We start from the raw sequence: 18,648 nt of genomic DNA, 5'->3' as shown, positions 1-18,648 counted from the left end.
TGACCGGGGCAGTCTCTGGATGAACGGGCAGGAGGTCTCGGCAAGTGACCGGGGCAGTCTCTGGATGAACGGGCAGGAGGTCACGGCAAGTGACCGGGGCAGTCTCTGGGTAAAGGGTTGGTACGACCTGTGGCGGCTGATGGTAGACGTGAGCTCCCAGGTGAGCAGGCGAGAGTCTCTGGATAAACGGGTGGTCACAGCATGTGACGGCGGAGCCTCCAGGAAGACCAACAGACAGGCGGCAGATGAGCGCTCCCAGGTGAGCGGGCAGAAGTCACTGGACAGGCGGGTGGTCACAGCACGTGACGGCAGAGCCTCCAGGTAGGCTAGCAGACAGGCAGCAGATGAGCGCTCCCAGGTGAGCGGGCAGGAGTCACTGGACAGGCAGGTGGTCACTGCACGTGACGGCGGAGCATCCAGGTAGGCTAGCAGGCAGGTAGCAGATGTGCGCTCCCAGGTGAGCGGGCAAGCTGGTCCATAGACAGACTGACAGGAGTTGGAAGGCAGACCGTCGGACCTCAGGCAAGCAGGCAGGTAGCTGATGTGCGCTCCCAGGTGAGCGGGCAAGCTGGTCCTTAGACAGACTGACAGGAGTTGTAAGGCAGACCGTCGGACCTCAGGCTAGCAGGCAGGTAGCAGAATATCAGGCAGGAATAAGACAGCAAGCTGGCAGGTATCTGGCAGGTAACTGGCAACGGGACCTGAGGGCTGAAGCAGAGTAGTGAACAGTGCAACAACATTGCTCGGGCACCTCCATTTTGGAGGAGGTGCCTTATATATGGTGAAGTCCTCCGGCCATTGGCCGGGGACTCCTTAGGACGGCGCGCGCGGCCCCTTTAAGAGGGAGGAAGAGCGCGCGCGCCCTAAGCACAGTGGCCGGGACGGAGCGCGCGCTGCCAGCAGAGCGGGAGGAGGACGCCGGGCACGGAGCAGAGAGGTGAGGGGAACAGCGTCCCTGCCTAGCAGAGGGCAGGGACGCCGGCGCTACAGTCTGTAACTAATAATGGGCATCATTGATTTGCTGATTTATAATAGCACTTGGCATCAATTATTTAATGGAATTTCCAATTAAAAACAAAGCCGTAGACGAAATTCCCACCTTTCAGCAAAAAGGGCCCAAAACAGAGAAATTTACTAAGAGTGGTGTTTCATACACAACTCTGACACTCAGTTGTGCTGGAGTAGGATGTGTATTTATTTATTTTTTTTAATTAAAATATGCACCCCTCCTAATAAACGTAGCACATATTTGTTTGTCTATATACTATAGTTTATGCCATTAACAAAGTTGAGTATTCGTCACTCTCTGAAAGGATCAGGTACCTGGATAGTGTACCAATCCACAAACCAATATATAAGGGAATCCGGCACGCCTTATGATGCAGAAGATAAGATTTTATTGGATTTACAATCTATGTAATCAAAAATTACATTTCGGTCAAAAAAATTAGACCTTCTTCAGACAGACTGCATGAAAAACATTAGGATAAATTACCAGAATGGCACTGTAAAGGGAACGGGTGCAAAGCCCAGGAGGTATACGATCACCTCCAGGGTAATTCTCAATTCTTCAGACAGAAGATCTGTGAATTGCAGGGTCATGATGCTACTTCTTATCTGCACAGCTATCCTTACTATAGAAGATACAACAAAGCAAAGCTTTGGAGGAACAAACGATCCAGTACAGAAGAGCTGTGAATTTTAGGTGCTAGACGCTGCTCATCTGTACAGCTGTTCTTAGTGATGGTGTCTTTATTTTACATTGGGGAATACAGTAATTAAGGCAGGGTTGTCCTGATGGTAGACAGCCTCTTTAAAGGGCCTCTGTCACAGAATGACTGTTCAAACCAAGTACAGGCGATCGGTGCTTCACGGATGGCCAATCATTTATATACATCTTTCCACTTCCTTGGTTTCCATCTATCTCTGCCTCGGATCTATGAAGCCAGAGCGGTCAAAGAAGAGAGAAAACAAGCAGGTGGGAAGGCGTATATAAATTACTGGCCCTGCCATGGAGCGGCGAATCTTAGTTTGAACAGTCGTTCTGTGTTCACAAGAGTCCCTTTAAATGCCCCCAGACTGCTGCTTTGAATAGAAAAAAAAAGGAGAGTTACCTCTTGCACTTGCTTCGTTCTGTCACTCTAAGCATGGTGGCTGTGATGAGCAGTGACATCAGCAACGTTACCGCTCACTACGGCAACTGGAACACAGAGTGTGAATCCGGCTGCTGTGACGTCAGTAAGGTTATTGTAGTTCACAGCCGATGTACTGCAGTAACCTTACGTCACTGCTTGCAGCGTGAGAACCCGCAGTAAGTTCACACACTGCGAGTGGAGATGTCAATAAGGTTACCGCAGTTCATCAGCTGTGAACGGCGATAACCTTACTGACGTCAACGCTCATCACAGTAGCCGGATTCACGCGCTCCTCAGTGTGCTCCGGCTGCCGTGGTGAGCGATAACGTTACTTAAGTCACCACTCATCACAGCCTCCGGATGTAGCAGAGTCGGGGTTCGTCGTGGGACATCCATATTATGGATTACAGCAGACCCTTTGGATTACTTTTTTTTATGGTATTAAAATGAGTAAAAGAGTAAAACCTTTCTGCTTTTCTGAGTGCTCATAAAGCTGACAACTTTTGATTTTCATTTATGTTATCTGGTTATTTAGAACACTGATCTAAGCTGACATTTTGAAATCAGAAAGGATTGCAGATAGAGAGCTTGTCTGATAGATTTCACACTGAACAGGACTAAGCAGTCTGCAATGTATGTGACTCCCAATAATGTTCATTTGATTCTTTACCATTTAGGAATTTTTAGTCTTCGGAGAAGAAAGCCAAACGTTGTACTCAAAAGACATGTAGTATATAAAAAAAAAAAAAAAAGAGGACAATGTATTTGGAGACCAATCATCATCTTTTGTATTTTTAATTAAGTTTACTATGAGTGCACAACCACTTTAATCTAAAATGACAGATTCAGACATTAGGGATATCAAAATAATATATACATTTTTTTCTAAGTGAATACTGGCTTTCATTATTATGTTGACATTTTAAAGGGAATCTGTCACCAGATTTTTGCCATCTAATCTGAGAGCAGCATACTGTAGTGATAAAGACAGTGATTCCAGCGATGTGTCACTTACTGGGCTGCTTAGTGTAGTTTTGATAAAATCACTGTTTTATCAGCAGGAAATTATAACTAGAGGACTAGTAAACCAGCTGCCATGTAGTCCTCCATATTCATGAGCTCTGTATAACCCGAATTGAAATCTTTCTATATACACTGTGCATAGGCAGAAAGCTGCCAATCAGTGGTGTGGGTGGAGTTATACAAAGCTCAGCATTCAGAGAACTGGTAGATCTGCAGACGATGAAACAGTGATTTTAACAAAATCTACAGCAAGCAGCCCAGTAAAGTGATACATTGCTGGAATCAGGGTCTCTGCCAATGTATTATACTGTTCTCAGATGGAGTAGCAAAAAACCTGGTGACCGATTCCCTTTAAGCATTTAAAGTTATAACCCATTACATATCTTGCTTTCATTTTTATCCCAAAACTATTTTTAATAACCTATTGACTATCTAAAAAATGAGGACAAAATAAATAATTTTAATAAGAAGCTAACATTTATATTCATCCTTCCTTTAGTTCTATTCATTTATGGAAACCAGTTTTGAAAGTAGGCGCTAACCAATATCCACATGATAATTAATAAATATATATAGGCTGGGGATCTGACTACTGGAAACCAAAGTTTTCCAGAGAAGAGGGTTCCCAAAGCGGGAACATGGGGGATGTGGAGTGGTGGTGCGCATTTTGACCACCACTCCCCCATGAAAGAGGTGGTCAAACATGCGCACTACCACTTCTATAAATAAATGGAAATTAACTGAACAGCAGTTAGGTGATAAATGTTGTTCATGGAGCAACCCCTTTAAAGCTGACTTGTTGCACATGTAAAACTGTAGTGATAACACCTGCCCATAGAAGATCTAATAGGCATTTCTGGCTGTTGCATTTCTAAAAAAAAAACAAAAAACAAAAAAAAAAAAAACACAATTTATCAGCGTTTTTTTCATCTCTGAAATGCGTATATTTATAAATCTGCTGTGTTCATACCATTATCAGCATTGGATCTCTTATTGACCAGCAGTGCAGCAGAATTATCCGTATATTCCTTTCTACTATTGCTAAATTAAATCATGGCGCACCAAAATATATACGGTCAAGGGTGTATTAAATATTTAAACATTATTATGCATTGTGAATGTAGATTTATTTCAAAACACTGGCGGTATGCACATACAGATGTTATAACAGCTGATTTATGCAAATTAATTTAGCAAGAAATGCACTGTACTTCAATTATGCTAATTAAAGGGAATCTGTCAGCAGGATTTCACGCCGCAAACTATATGTGCTTGTAGCTTTTTTTTTTTATAAAGTCCAGCAATACGTTTACATGGCCAGCCCGTTCCTGTTACTGAGAAATCAGGGTTTGAATTGATATGCAAACGAGTCTAAAGAGCTATTGTAGATCTGAAGCCTGTGTCACTCCAGCTCTATTCCTAGCCCAGCTTTTCCTTCACTGACAACTCCTTTCCCTGAAGTCACACAGCACTGAGACTGTCATTCAATCAAGAGGAGGTGGCACTGGGCGGGGAATAGAGCTGGAGTGACAGAGGCTTCAGATCTACAGTCTTTATTAGCATATCAGTTTAAACGCCCTGTTCTCAGTAACAGAGAAATGGACTGGTCATGTAAAGGTATTGCTGGATTTGTGTTTGAAAAAGAGTTAAATGTGCATACAAATGGTTGGAAGGGTAAAAGCCTGCTGACAGATTCCATTTAGAAACAAAAAGCCAACAGATTAATTCACTAATGGCAAATCAGCTTTAAAGTCTATGTCCACCTCTGCAATCAATCATTCTTTAAATTGTTCGACTGCATCTAATAGTACATTGTCACAATTGCAGCAGCAGGGAAGACAAACAATTAAAACATCGCTATAAAATATATACAGTTGAGTGCAGGAGAGTATCTTTTATAATTTAGCCTATGTACACCAGCACAACAGATATGTAACAAAGCCATTGAGGTGTGACTGAAGTGTACACTTTCTGCTTTAATTCAAGGGGTTTTACAAAGATATTGCATTAACTGTCCTGAAATTACATTTTTTACATAGTCCCTCTATAGTATCAGGCTGAAAAGTAATTGGACAATTGACTGATGAGCCGCTTTAAAGGTCTAATGTAACATGTTACCTAATGTTAACTACAACATATTGAGATAGAGAGTCTGGAGTTGGCTGCAAGTGATGAATTTACATGGTAGCTCGTGGGAACTCTCAATATGCTGTACAAAGAGGTTGTCAATGCAAACAATTCCTAAAAAGAAGGAATGCACTGGCAAACTAAACAGCAAAAAGCCTGGAAGAATATGGAACAGAACTACAGTGAATGAGGTACTTCGTTCAGAAAAACAACATCTAGTCAAGAAGAGTCTAAAAAGGGGGTATTATCCTTGCCAAAATCTAGAGACACCTTAACTAATGTACAGGTTTTCTCTCAAGATGTAAACCACTGGTAACTTTCAAGAACCGAAAGGAAAAATTAGACTTTGCTAGATGGCATATAAAAAAGCCACCCAGTTCTGGAAAAAGGCTCCATGGACTTAAGAAACCAGGCTGACAACAGTACTAAAAAGCAAAGTAAGAACTCTATTATCTGAACCATATCACGAATTGTCAAACGTGATGGATGCAGTGTTACGACATGGGCAAAATAAGTAGAAATGTTACCCCCCCCTTAGATTCCAGTAAGTGGCCCCTCATACAGCCAAACCAGATCTCATACTTTGCACTGAGGAGGTGCAACACCCCGAAACACTATCTGCAAACGGAGATTCTGGTTTGGCTTCTATCCCAACTCATGTGGCAAGGCTCGCTAGAGGGTCAATATTGAGTTTTAGGATTGCTACTTCCAATAGGTGACACTAGAGTTCTAGTCCTCTTTTCTCTCTGAAGATGCAATTGGCATATGACATACGCAAGTATCACTGCTAATTGAACGGTGTTCACTGGTGATAGTGGATAGAAGTAGCAGAACGAATTCTGCTGCTATTCCTGATGGCCCTTGTCTCCTTGATTAATGAGACTCCTCTGGGGAAATATGCTAGAGGAATCAAGTAATCAGGTATGTGTGGTGGACAATATGCAACAGTGCCGGGATACACCCTTACTGGAATGGCATAGGTTTATAGATGCTCAATAAGGAGGTCGCGCTGCTGGACTCCAAAGGCCATAGCACTGCCTCCCCCACAAGAGCAACAGCTACTCAGGCTGTACTCTTTGAAACAGGTGAGCAGCTGGTGGGCTCAGTGTAGGCAATATGTCATCACAGCAACACCGGTAAACCACAAATATCTGGTAGCGGCAGCATTTGGCTCCCTCATCTGGGTTAGCTTTATAAAATGAAAACTGAAAATGTTCAATTTTTTGTCTTAAGCTCCATGGCAACAGACTACAAACATTGAGTAGTCTGATCTGGAAGTCATATGACCATCTATTTGTCCTCTACAGTTTTCACAAGGTTTATTTCAAGTAGTCTGTTACCATGGAGATGCAGTACTGAATTAAACACAAAACAATAGGGCAGTTTTCTATCAAGGCTGTTTGTACCCTTTTTATGTAACTGTTCAAAACTTTGCAAACAGGCAGCGATCCATAAAGACTAGTGTTGTCCCCACCAGTCTTGAGGGGGACCTGCTGAAATCAGAGACACCTGATTCATTAAGAAGTGCACACCTATTAATGAATCATATCTGAAAAGTGGCATGTGCCTCGCTACAAATCTTACTCCAGTGACTGGAGTAAGATTTCTGGTGTAAGGGACACCACAGCTCGCCATTAATTAGACAAGCTATAGAGTCATGCCCCCGTTCTGCCTATTTTGGCGAAACTGGAGTGTAAAAGCCAAAAGTCGCAAACTTTTTGCACAACGTTGTACAAAAATGTTGATACTTTTCAAAGTAATTTACATCAGAAGTCTGGCGTGATTGCTGTGATGAATGAAACCTTCAACAGCAAAAACTATAAGCCCTCAAACCACCACAGTGGAATTCAGACTTTTTATTGCATTCTGTTTACCTGGGCAACCCTCAAGAAAGTACAAGTATTCCATTCTTCTGCCACTATTCACGTTTTGGGCTCTGTTAGGGGCGGGTACGAATATAAGAAGCCATGATATGGACAATTTTTTGCAAAAATCTGTAATAGTCGTAACCCCCCATACCTCCCAAAAAAGGAAAAAAAAGGGGGCCAAAAAGCCTTTGTCAGATACGTTTTGTCCAGTATGAGCCGATGATACGACAGCATTCTTTATACAAAGATGCAAGTTGTGGTTGACAATTCCATCCTAACGGCAAAGGCGGAATTATTAAGCATGGGCCATGAGGTTAATATTTATATACCAATCTTCCCAATTTTCCTTCAAGAACTTTTGACCGTTTGATTCTTAACACAAAATTAAATGAATAAAAAGTATAAAACTCTGTATATACATAGCCTTATGAGGAGCACTTCAACAGATGCATATAGATACAGTTGAAGCAGCGTATCAAAGCACTTGTACACTTTGTAAGGACAAAGATAAAGGGGATCGATCGTCTTTACACTGATTCTTCAGTTAAGTCAAGTGACTGAACCTTAAATTTCAGCCTCCTGAATTTCTGCTGGGTGATCTTCAGCCTTCTTTTCACATTGTGGAGGCTGCTTAAAGCTTCATCGAGCCTCTTTTTTAGAGCCTTTGGACTGTCTGTAATGCAATAGTCATGTTCCACTATAACACGTTTGTCAGTTGACTCTAGAGTCGGGGCCTTCTCTGGAAGTGAAGTAGGTGGAATGGAAAACTTTTCCTCAACATCTTCAAACACTGGAACAGAAATTTGGGATTTTCGATCCTATAAAAAGGCAGTAAACAAAAAATCAGAATCGGAGTACTGGAATTACAAAGCTGCAGGTATGTAAAACAATAACTGCATATTAGGCAGAATATCAGCATGTGCAGAGCTATTACTATGTTACTTTATATGGGTATGTGCACATGTTGTCCTTAAGACACTGGCAGAACCGCCATATTTTCCAAGGTGAAAACGCTCCAGGAGAATGCCGGCGGTCGTTTTCTGCAACAAATTAAGGGGTCCATTTTCTCCTGTTACTCGTGACATTGAGAAATTTGGGACTAAAACAACATCGTAATTGAAAAAAAAACCCTGAAAATTTAATTTTTCATTTTCACTGCCAACTTTTATAAAATTCTGTGGGTTCAAGACGAATACTACACATTTATATGAATTCCTTAAAAGGTGTATAATCTCCACAATAGGGTCAGTTGTGGGTATTTTCGGCTCTTGGGGCACCTCAGGGGCTGCTCAAATTGCATACCAAAATTTAAATAGTGAAAGTTCCCTTATCAGCACTGCCTCATGAGCAAAATTTTCATTTTTATGTCCCAATTTAATAAGCTTTTGTGAAGCACCTGTTGGTCCAAAATGGAAACTACACTGGTAAAAAAATTCTGCACTTTTAGCACTCTAGGGGCTCTGCAAATGCAACCTGCTATCTATTCCAGCCAAAATTGCCAGAACAGAGCTCCTTCCTTTCCAAGTCCCAACATGTGCCCAAACAGTAGTTTCTGACCACATGTGCAGTATAGGCATGTTCAGTGACATTGCATAATAAATTGTGGGGTCCAATTTCTCCTGCTAACCTTGTGAAAATTAAATTGGGTCTAATGTAATGTTTTTGTGCGTTATCTCCTTTGGCGCACCTGAAAGGTTAAACGTCCTGAAAGTGATTTAGAATACTTTGAGGTGTGCAGTTGATCGATTCATGTCTTGTATAAGGGTCTCCTGTCATTCTTCAATTTTTTTTTATCTTATTTACGGTGTTTATCGGGTTAGACATTTTTATATTTTGTTAGATCTTTTTAATGGTGGCGATTTGAACTTTTTTTCATATTTATTTTTTTACACTTTTACTGTTCTTGTTAGTCCCCTTAGGGGACTTGAAGCTGCGATTGTCTGACTGCTTGTGCTATACGCAAAAATGCCACAGCATTGCTGCAAAAAGCTAAAATCACGGTCTCCTTTGAAGGGCAAACACAGGCAGGGTTTCAAGGGAGCTCCACAAGAACAGAGGTTTTCAACCAACACCCTGCTGCCATATCAACCCATTGGCTACCCACAATCAAGTCATGAGCACGCCGATGGGCGCATGGAATGACGCGCCCCCATGCCGGCATGTGTTAAATGCCGCTGTCAGAGTTTGACAGGTTAACAATTACAGGTGGCCATAACAGCCATAATCTGCAGAGTATGGGGTGAGCTCACCCCATGATCCTGCTCCATACACCAGCTTCCGACTGACGCCGTACATGTACGGCGGATGTAGTGAAGGGGTTAAAGGTGAAGTGATCTTTAAAAATAGAAAATAGATTTTTGTTTTTTCTTTAAAGGGTTGTTAAATAACAATGATGCGGATGCAAAGTAGATATGTGGTACCTGCAAGTTGTGCCACATAAAATAGTTAATAAATATCTGTCTTAATGGCATGAAAACTTAAAATGCTAAATTTTCTAAATTTGAGAAATTTCAGGTAGTTTAGAAATAAAACAAACCTAATGACCTAAATTTACCACTATCATAAAGTACAATTTGTCACAAAAAAACCTCCTAAGCTATATGGGCATGCAGGTCATAGAAAGTTGAAAACAATATATACCTTGATATCTGCGATTTTATGTCTTATTCCAGAAAAATTCACACTTTCTTACATGTAAATAATCTGTTAAGTGCTATGGGCAGGATATAGATCTTCCTGAGAATCTGCCTCCAGAGCTTATTGTACATGAAAGGGGGCATTACCAGTGTGAAACATGTAATGACTATTGCTCTCATAAGAACACACAGCGCTGCAGTGAAATCAGAGCGAACACAATACAGCAGAAGTGAACTTTGTATCATTACAACCACATTTACATTGTCCTCTCATAGTGCTGTCAGATCTACTGCAAAGCGGTGCCTGATTATAACCAACACAGTACAGCAGAGTTGAGCTTTGTCTCATTACAAACCGTAAAAGCAAATTTGCAGTTGTCCTGTCCGCTTCCATTTGACAGCCAATCTGTGAAATGGAAGCTGAAGTATTCTTGCAGAACTGATATGAGAGAACAACTGCAAATAAGCTTGTGTTTGTAATGAGATGTAGTGAGTTTGTAATGTTTGTAATTCAACTCAGCTGTACTGTGTTAGTTATAATCAGACACAGCTCTGCAGCAGATCTGACAGCACTATGAGAGAACAAGTGCTGCTGCAAAAGTTCGCAATGGAGAAACAAATTCTGTTGTACTGTGTTAGCTCTGCTCTGCTGAACTAGTTATGATCAGGCACAGCTCTGCAACAGGTCTGACAGCAGTATGGGAGGACAACTGCAAATGAGTTTGTAATGAGACAGTTAACTTCTGTTGTACTGTGTTAGCTATGATCTCACTCCAGAGCTGTGTACACTTCTGAGAACAGACTATTCATTTAAAATAAGCCTTGGAGGCAGATTCCCAGGGAGATCTATGTCAGGCCCATAGATCTTACCAGCTCATTTACATATAAGAAAAACATGGACTTCTCTGGAACAAGACATCAGATCGCAGATATCAAGGTATTATTTTATTCAGCTTCCTACGGGGCGGTGGAGTCGGTAAGCCAAACCTCCGACTCCTCAATTTCCATGACACAGACTCCAACTCCGACTCCCTCATACATGGCTCATGTTTAAGTGATACATTTACTGTAGCACAGATTAATCTCAGCTAAAGGTCTAGACCCTTAGATCAGGAATAGGACATTTTATAACTTTTCCAAATTCTTATGAAAAAAATATTCCCCACAAACTGCATTGAATTACTGTGCCCAATTTATTATATATTTTAGGAGTTGGAGTCGGTCCATTTTATACAGACTCCACCAAAATGGACACCGACTCAGACCCCACAGCCCTGGCTTCCTAACCATATAGATGGCTTGGGAGGGTTGATCCTGACAGATTCCCTTTAACAGACTGGCTACAGTGCAATGTTATACATCTTGTCACTTCGCTCTGTGCTTTGTACGTGGGTTGGCTCACTTACCATTTGTATGATTAGTTCAGGCAGTCTTCTTTTTTGTTACTCATTCAATTTTATTTACATTGCAGGCTCCACAGAGATTTTTTTTTCCTTTTTAAATCTTTGTTCATTTGTCCCCCCCACCCCCACACACAATTTTAAGACTCTTGGCTCTGCTGGATTTACAATGTTTGATGCGATGAATTTAAAAAAAATAAATGAAAATGCACATACTTTTCTTGTTTTCCCAGGGAAAGCAAACACAGTTGGCACAGCATCAACCCTCAGCCGAATAGTCTGACCAGTCCGGTCAAAGCAAAATTCTTCAAAATGGTCAGAGCACAGCACTGCTTTGCAAGATGGTTTAAAAGTGTCCCGTCGCATGTTTGTTACCCACTTTTTCAGAATTTCTGGTCGCCCATGTGGAAACCTTAAAAAAAAAAAAAAAAAAAAAAAAAAAGTTGTATTACAATTGTACTACACAGAAATTCTGCAGATTTAAGTAAAAATGTAGGGAACAGATTAAAAGGGATGAGGATTCTATTGAGTCAGGAAAAATGGTTGCAATCAGTGCCATACCTGTCTGTGGAATTCCTCTGTTATTGCAGCTCAGCTACAATACCACATACAAAATGTGGACAAGTGTTGATTTTCAGAGGAAAAGTGGCAATATTTTCCTAAGCCGAAAATAATAATATTTTTATATAGCGCCAACATATTCTGCAGAACTTTACATACATTATCATGGCTGTCCCCATTGGGGCTCACAATCTAGATTCCCTATCAGTAGGTCTTTGGAGTGTGGAAGGAAACCGGAGAACCCGGAAGAAACCCACACAAACACGGGGAGAGCATACAAACTCCTTGCAGATGTTGTCCTTGGTGGGAATAGAACCCAGGATCCCAGTGCTGAAAGGCTGCAGTGCTAATCACTGAGCCACCATGCTGCCCTTTACTATACTACTCATGTAAAGGGGTTGTCCCCTTTCAGTTAAAGTTTATCCCCGAGTGCAGTTTGGTTTTTATACCAAACTCACTATACTAACCTTCCCAGTGTTCACCAGTGAGATTCCACCACTGCGCCTGGTGTCTGGCATTGATTGTGTCACTGACTTTACGTCGGCAGCTCACCAGTCTAATCAATGAGCTCAGTTCACTGATGGGTTGCCGTGCTGTACAATCAGCCAATGCCAGACACTGGTAGCATCGGCAGAGGCTCACCAGAGGACCTGGGGAATGTGAGTACATGTCAATAATCCCTGTGTCCGTCACCTTATTGAGTGACCAAGACACTAGGAATGAACTGACAGGATGCGGACGTTTTACTCCAATCATTCCACCTTCTACGAAGAGGTGAATAAAGGTGTAAAACCAGCTGAAGGTCAGCATGCACATCAGATAAAAGTCACCTAACCATGTAATGTGCATAGTGGCCTACTGTCTCATCACTGACAGGTTATGTTTGGGGTCATAAGGATCAGGCAGTTGGAATCCAATCACCTGATGCTTTTTTTTTTTTTTTTCAGAGGGAAGATGAGCCACTGCCAGAATCATCTCTCTCATATGCAACAAAGGAGTGTTTGGACTGTGTGTAATAGTTAGTGCATCTAATCCCATCCTGTGTGATGCAGCTCTGGCTAACCCCAAAGCTGTGAACTGGAAAGCCAAAGGGCGTGCCCAGGTCACAGCTGAGGCATCCACAGTGTAGGAGATGCGGTTGGACTGCAGTCTCCTATGTACATGGGCTGCAGTATATGCGTTGTGTAAATGTCGTGCTCAGACACTCACACACCAGCAAATAAAAATGGCGTCCCCTAGACTAGAGGCTGCAAAAAAGTTAACACGACATTTCATTTTGTATTAAAAATAATTAATTACATAATCAATTATTAATTAATGCAAAAATAAAAATCGTGACACATTCCCTTTAAGCACAAGTTTACTTTCTGGTTTTACACAATCTGCAGCTGGGTCTTTGAAGAGTTTATTTAAGGCAGAATGTCCTATGATAAGCGATCTGGGAGAGAACTCAAGGAGTCTGTTCCATGCAGTGTGAAGGCCATACTTTCAATAGCGAATTGTCTTCCATCTTAGCTATATAGAAATCTCCAGGACTAAAATGAAGGACAAATACATGCAAATTGGGGACAGTCTTAAATTTACTATATGATGTGAAAATAATGTTTTATTGCATATATTAAAATTCTACAATTGGATGAAACGACCTTAGAATACTTTTAGGTATACGTAAATAGGAGCTCTGGGGGACCACAGAGAATGCTAGAAATCACTCAAAATGTGCATTATTTTAATTATTTCAGGCTAAAATCTGAATCCCAGAAAGTTTCAGCTAAAGGGAATCTGTCACCAGGTTTCTACTACGAAATGTGAGAGCAGCATAATATAACGGTAGAGACCCTGATTCCAGCGATTTATCACTTACTGGGCTGCTTGCTGTAATTTTGATAAAATCACTGTTGTCTCTGCTGCAGATCTAGAAGTTCTCTGAATGCTAAGCTTTATATAACCCCGCCCAAACCACTGAGTGACAGCTTTGTGTTCACTGTGCATAGGCAGAATCAGTGGTAAGGGTGGGGTTATACAGATCTCATGAATATGGAGGACTACCTGGCAGCAGGTTTACTCTAGGGATAATCTACTGTTACTAAAACAGTGATTGTATCAAAATGACAGCAGGGAGCCAAGTGAGTGACACATGGCTGGAATCAGAGTCTTTGTCCCTTCATTATGCTGCTCTCAGATTAGGGGGCGAAAACCTGGCGACAGATTCCCTTTACACTGATCTACACTGCAACACATGGGAATTTGATACGAAATGTTATAATCTTATATTTCATGTTACACATACCGGTGAAATGACTTTCCACATCCACGAGTCTGTCGGCTTGTGCAATTGATGGCAGCACATGCGGGCATTGTTAGATGCCATATAAAGCAACCTGCAATGCAAATGAAAAATGCAGTGAACACTCAAGTAATATTTTTTGTCTCATCACAGCTGTAAAAATTTAGATTTAATATTTTGCATTGAAAAAAAAAAATACAAATCAGTACATGCATTGACAACAGCAAAGAAAAAGTAGGGAAGTCTGATATCTTAAAGGAGTTTTCCAGCCTTTGACAATTGATTATCTCATTGTGTTTGCTGGCATGTTTAGTAGAAAACAGGCGTTTCTATGACCGCTCGTTCTGCAATTATTCGCTCACCTATATGGGCATTTAGACTCAACTAGTGTCGTCTTATCTGTAACTGCATGATCCTGATCTCCATTGTCATCTGCTGTCAGAGCCCATTTTGGTGGAGTCGGTATAAAATGGACTGACTCCAACACCTAAAATATATAATAAATTGGGTACAGCAGTTCAATGCAGTTTGTGGGGAATATTTTTTAATAAGTATTTGGGAAAGTTATGAAATGTCTGTCCTATTCCTGATCTAAGGGTCTAGACTTTTAGCTGAGATGAATCTGTGCTACAGTAAATTTATCACTTAAACATGAGCAATTTATGAGGGAGTCGTGGAAATTGAGGAATCGGAGTCAGAGGTTTGGCTTACCGACTCCACAGCCCTGGTCAGTAGGCCCGCATACACATTAGATGGTCAGCTGATCCTGTGTTCAAATCCCACCATGGACAACATCTGCAAAGTTTGTATGTTCTCCCGGTGTTTGTGTGGGTTTCCTCCGGATTCTGTGGTTTCCTCCCACAATCCAAAGACATACTGATAGGGGATCTAGACTGTGAGCCCCAATGGGGACAGTGACGGTAATGTATGTAAAGCGCTGTGGAATTAATGGCGCTATATAAGGGAGTCAAATAAATAAATATATAATTTGCAATTGCAGATATTTCTGTTACTGAAAATTCACTCCACAAGTAAGTTTCTACAGCATGTGTATTGGTACTTTCAAACCCCATTCATATAAATGAAAATCACAGAAATGATTCCATATCCGCCATGTATGAAGGTAAGTTTCCTATGTGCACGACAGTCTGGGACAAATGTTCTGTATTTCAGATACTAACCTGTAATATAAATATTTAGAATTCCGTCTGCTCTGTCCCAAAATCAATCATATCTACTATTCCTTTTTCTATTTCTGTGGATAGCCCGGCAGCAAAAACTTGGTAGAAGAAGCAAATCTATTTAACAGCCATTGCATGGGAAAGGTGGCACTTCCCAGCACCTGCCACAGTGAAAGAAAAGCATATTAAATGGAGATTTATTACAACTGGTACAGAAGAAAAGTCATATTGTTTCTAATTGTAAAAAGGCTTTAGACAAATGATAACTAGTCACTGCTATGTTGAGAGGCGTTGTGTGAAGCTCCAATGGAAAACCTGTAACAGGCGCCTCCACCTACCAAGTGTAACTTACAATACTGATGACTTCTTACCACCTTAAGACCCCTCATGCATCCCACAGCGTAGTAGAGATTGCACCTTCCCTTTTCACATCCATGCAGAACTACAGATTTGCTTTTTGACAGTTACAGCCCGAAACCTAATAACTCATAGGGGCGCAATGATCAGCCAATGATTGAGCAAGTCTCTTTTCTTGGTGCTCGGTCCTGTAGAATCGTAAATAGGCAGACAACTGCCGCATGGATGGACTTGGGTTCACTCTGCAGTACTCCAAGTGGCACTCAATAGAAGAGAATAATCAACTACTAAAGGCTGTAGATTTTGTAGATTTGGCTTTCCTAAGGCTATGTGCCCACGTTGCATTTATGAAGCAGAAAATTTCTGCTGCATAAATGCAAGTCCTCTCCCGGAAAAACGCATGCGGAATTCCGCACGCGTTTATCGCGCATTTTTCGCGCGTTTATCACGCTTTTTCCACATGCGGAATTGCCTTGCGTTTTTTATGCATTGGACAAAGGCAATTCCGCTTGCGGAAACGCAAAATTAAATGACATGCTGCGGATTTTTGAACGCGGCATAAACGCTGCGGAAAAATCTGCAGCATGTGCATAGAACTTGCGGAATCCCATTGGGGACCATGGGGTGCGGATATACATGCGTTTTTCAAGCGTTTACGCTGCGGAAATTCCGCAGCATATACGCTTGAAAAATGCTACGTGGGCACACAGCCTAATACTGCGAGTAAAACAGTGGCTCAGTGGTTAGCACTGCAGCCTTGCAGCTCTGGGGTCTTGGGTTCAAAACCCACCAAGGGCAACATCTGCAAGGAGTTTGTATCTTCTCCCAGTGTTTGTGGGGGTCTCCTCCAGGTTCTCCGGTTTCCTCCCACACTCCAAAGACATAGTGATAGGGAATGTAGATTGTGAGCCCCAATGGGGACAGTGATGATATTGTCTGTGAAGTGCTGTGGAATTAATGGCGCTATATAAGGGAGTAAAATAAATATATAAATCCTGTCACCAACCATGAGTGAAGATTATTACAGGGAACCTGGCAGCTAATTCCTCTAACAAAAGGCAGCACAAAACACACACTGGCTCAGTCATTGAGGCCAGGTATGCTTCACTCTGAATTGTAGCGTGGTTTTAATTAAAATTTACTTTAAAGAGAACCCGTCAGCATGATTTTGTGATGTAAAAGTAAAATCATGGCTGTAATGGCGCAGTAAACTGATTACATAGATTTCTTTGGTAAATAAATCCACTTTGTTGTTCTTCTTTGATCACGATTTGAAGTTTTCTGCTAATTAGATTTCGGTGCACAGGGGCCGGACTGTACACGGGGGTCTTCTCCTCCTGTATGTGATTCCCTGGCCCCTCTGCTGCCTCCTCTATTTGAAATCTCAGTGACCTGTCATTCACAGACCAAAGGCAGCGGAGGGGCCGGGGAATCACATACAGGGAGGAGCAGACCCCGTGTACAGTTCGGCCCCTGTGCACCAAAATCTAAAATTAGCAGAAAACTGCAAATGCTGATTAAAGAAGAGCAACAAAGCGGATTTCTTCACCAAAGGCATCAATGTAATCAGTATTACAGGGCCATTACAGCCAAGGCTTTACTTTGCAAAATTGTGCTGACAGGTTCTCTTTAAATTGCTTCCCAGGGATCATGCGTATAAGAGGACCAAGCCAAGAGGCTAGTCTCTGGAGGCTTCTCCCTTCCCCTTGACTGACAGGTTTCTCCCTATGCATGTTTGTAAAAGAACGGTTAGTGTAAGGCAGTGGTCCCCAAAGCTTCTTATCTTGTGAGCCCCGTTTAGCTCTCAGAGATTTTGTGAGCCACATCTGGTTGTCTTCCTCCTCCCTCCCCCCACACACACCGCAGTGACAACCATAGCCCCCCACTACCTGCATAAAGACAACTGAAGCTTCCCCACAGAAAGCACACTTAGATCATGAGCCCCTGCCTCCCTTATCAGCAGTATACTTACATCCATGGGGTTATCACTTTATATATATGATATTCTTACGTCAATCAATCCCTCCGCACTTTCACATCCAGAGTCAAGCACCCCTCTAAATGGCAGCATCATCCTATCACCCCCATTTCCCACAAGTATATGTGCTCTAGAGCTGCTCTTCTGTGTGAGACTACTCACAAAGTCTGCTCTTCGTAGCCGTTTGCTAGACCCGATGCTAATGCACCAAGCTGGAAGACAGCTGCGAGCCACACATCATGGACACGAGAGCCACATGGGCTCCTAACCTACAGGCTGGGCATCCCTGGTCTAGGGGAACACAGTGGGAGAAGCCACCAGGGACCCCTCGGACCATCATCCTATAAGTATAGTACCCAGCTGGTCTACAAAGTAGGTTTTCTCTGTCACGCTTCCTTTAAATGTGACACTTTTTACGGCTTTGCGTTTCTTATTCTGTTTCCAGATGGGCAGCACAGTGGCTTGCACTGTAGTCTTGCAGCACTAGTGGAATAGATTGTGATCCCCAATGGGGACAGTGATGCTGTTGTGTGTACAGCGCTGTGGAATTAATGGTGCTATACAAGTAGGATAATAATAGGGAACGCTGGATGAAATCCCATATTGGGATGAAAGCTCACAGAGGTCCCCTGCCTCCCGCACTCCTGTAGTGATGACCATAGTGTAGCAAGGCTAGGGACGCCCCCTGCAGGAGCTGGCCTGCACTGGCGCACAGTACATGAATGTGACAATGATGAAATACTGCCATCACATGTACATTACTACAACTAGTGGGGTCTGGACCTCTGGGGTATGCACCCTGAAGGCTGCACAGCACACACGGCAGCTCCATAAGCCCCCAGCCGCACTGCTGCTAACATGCCCCTGTATCCCGGCACACATGACACTGCCACACACCGGAGCCATGGCGGCCGCACCCCGGCTAACTCACCTGCTCCACAGCGGCCTCTTACACCCGGATTTCCGCACTCGCTTTCCTCCTGTAGTAGCACAAGGGGTTACATTTTGGGGAGCCTCGGAGCAGGGTCAGGGTGTACCAAAATGGCACCCGAGATCAACTAAAACCCCCCCCCCCCAAACCCGACGTCACCGGCG

At 42.5% G+C, this 18,648-nt stretch overlaps 1 protein-coding gene across 2 annotated transcripts; it reads right to left on the bottom strand.

The window, feature by feature from the left end:
* Positions 1 to 4,260: 4,260 nt before the first annotated feature.
* On the bottom strand, positions 4,261 to 18,641 carry LOC141196189 (THAP domain-containing protein 2-like). Of its 2 annotated transcripts, XM_073662558.1 has the most exons (6): positions 18,485 to 18,641; positions 15,219 to 15,379; positions 14,400 to 14,524; positions 14,041 to 14,131; positions 11,406 to 11,601; positions 4,261 to 7,971 (listed from the first exon to the last, which is right to left on the bottom strand). In XM_073662558.1, exons 4-6 carry the CDS (start codon positions 14,106 to 14,108, stop codon positions 7,681 to 7,683), a joined length of 555 nt encoding a protein of 184 aa, XP_073518659.1. In that variant the 5' UTR covers positions 14,109 to 14,131; positions 14,400 to 14,524; positions 15,219 to 15,379; positions 18,485 to 18,641; the 3' UTR covers positions 4,261 to 7,680. The 2 variants fall into 2 exon arrangements, with proteins under 2 accessions (XP_073518659.1, XP_073518652.1); XM_073662551.1 differs by lacking the exon at positions 14,400 to 14,524.
* Positions 18,642 to 18,648: the final 7 nt, after the last annotated feature.

The sequence above is a fragment of the Phyllobates terribilis genome, unplaced genomic scaffold (genome assembly GCF_046119375.1).
Source record: "Phyllobates terribilis strain yellow unplaced genomic scaffold, ASM4611937v1 Scaffold_1__5_contigs__length_1240528914, whole genome shotgun sequence".
In the NCBI taxonomy this organism is placed as follows: domain Eukaryota; kingdom Metazoa; phylum Chordata; class Amphibia; order Anura; family Dendrobatidae; genus Phyllobates; species Phyllobates terribilis.
The sequence above is the reverse complement of the archived record's forward strand: the minus strand, read 5'-3'. Positions and strand labels throughout refer to the sequence as shown.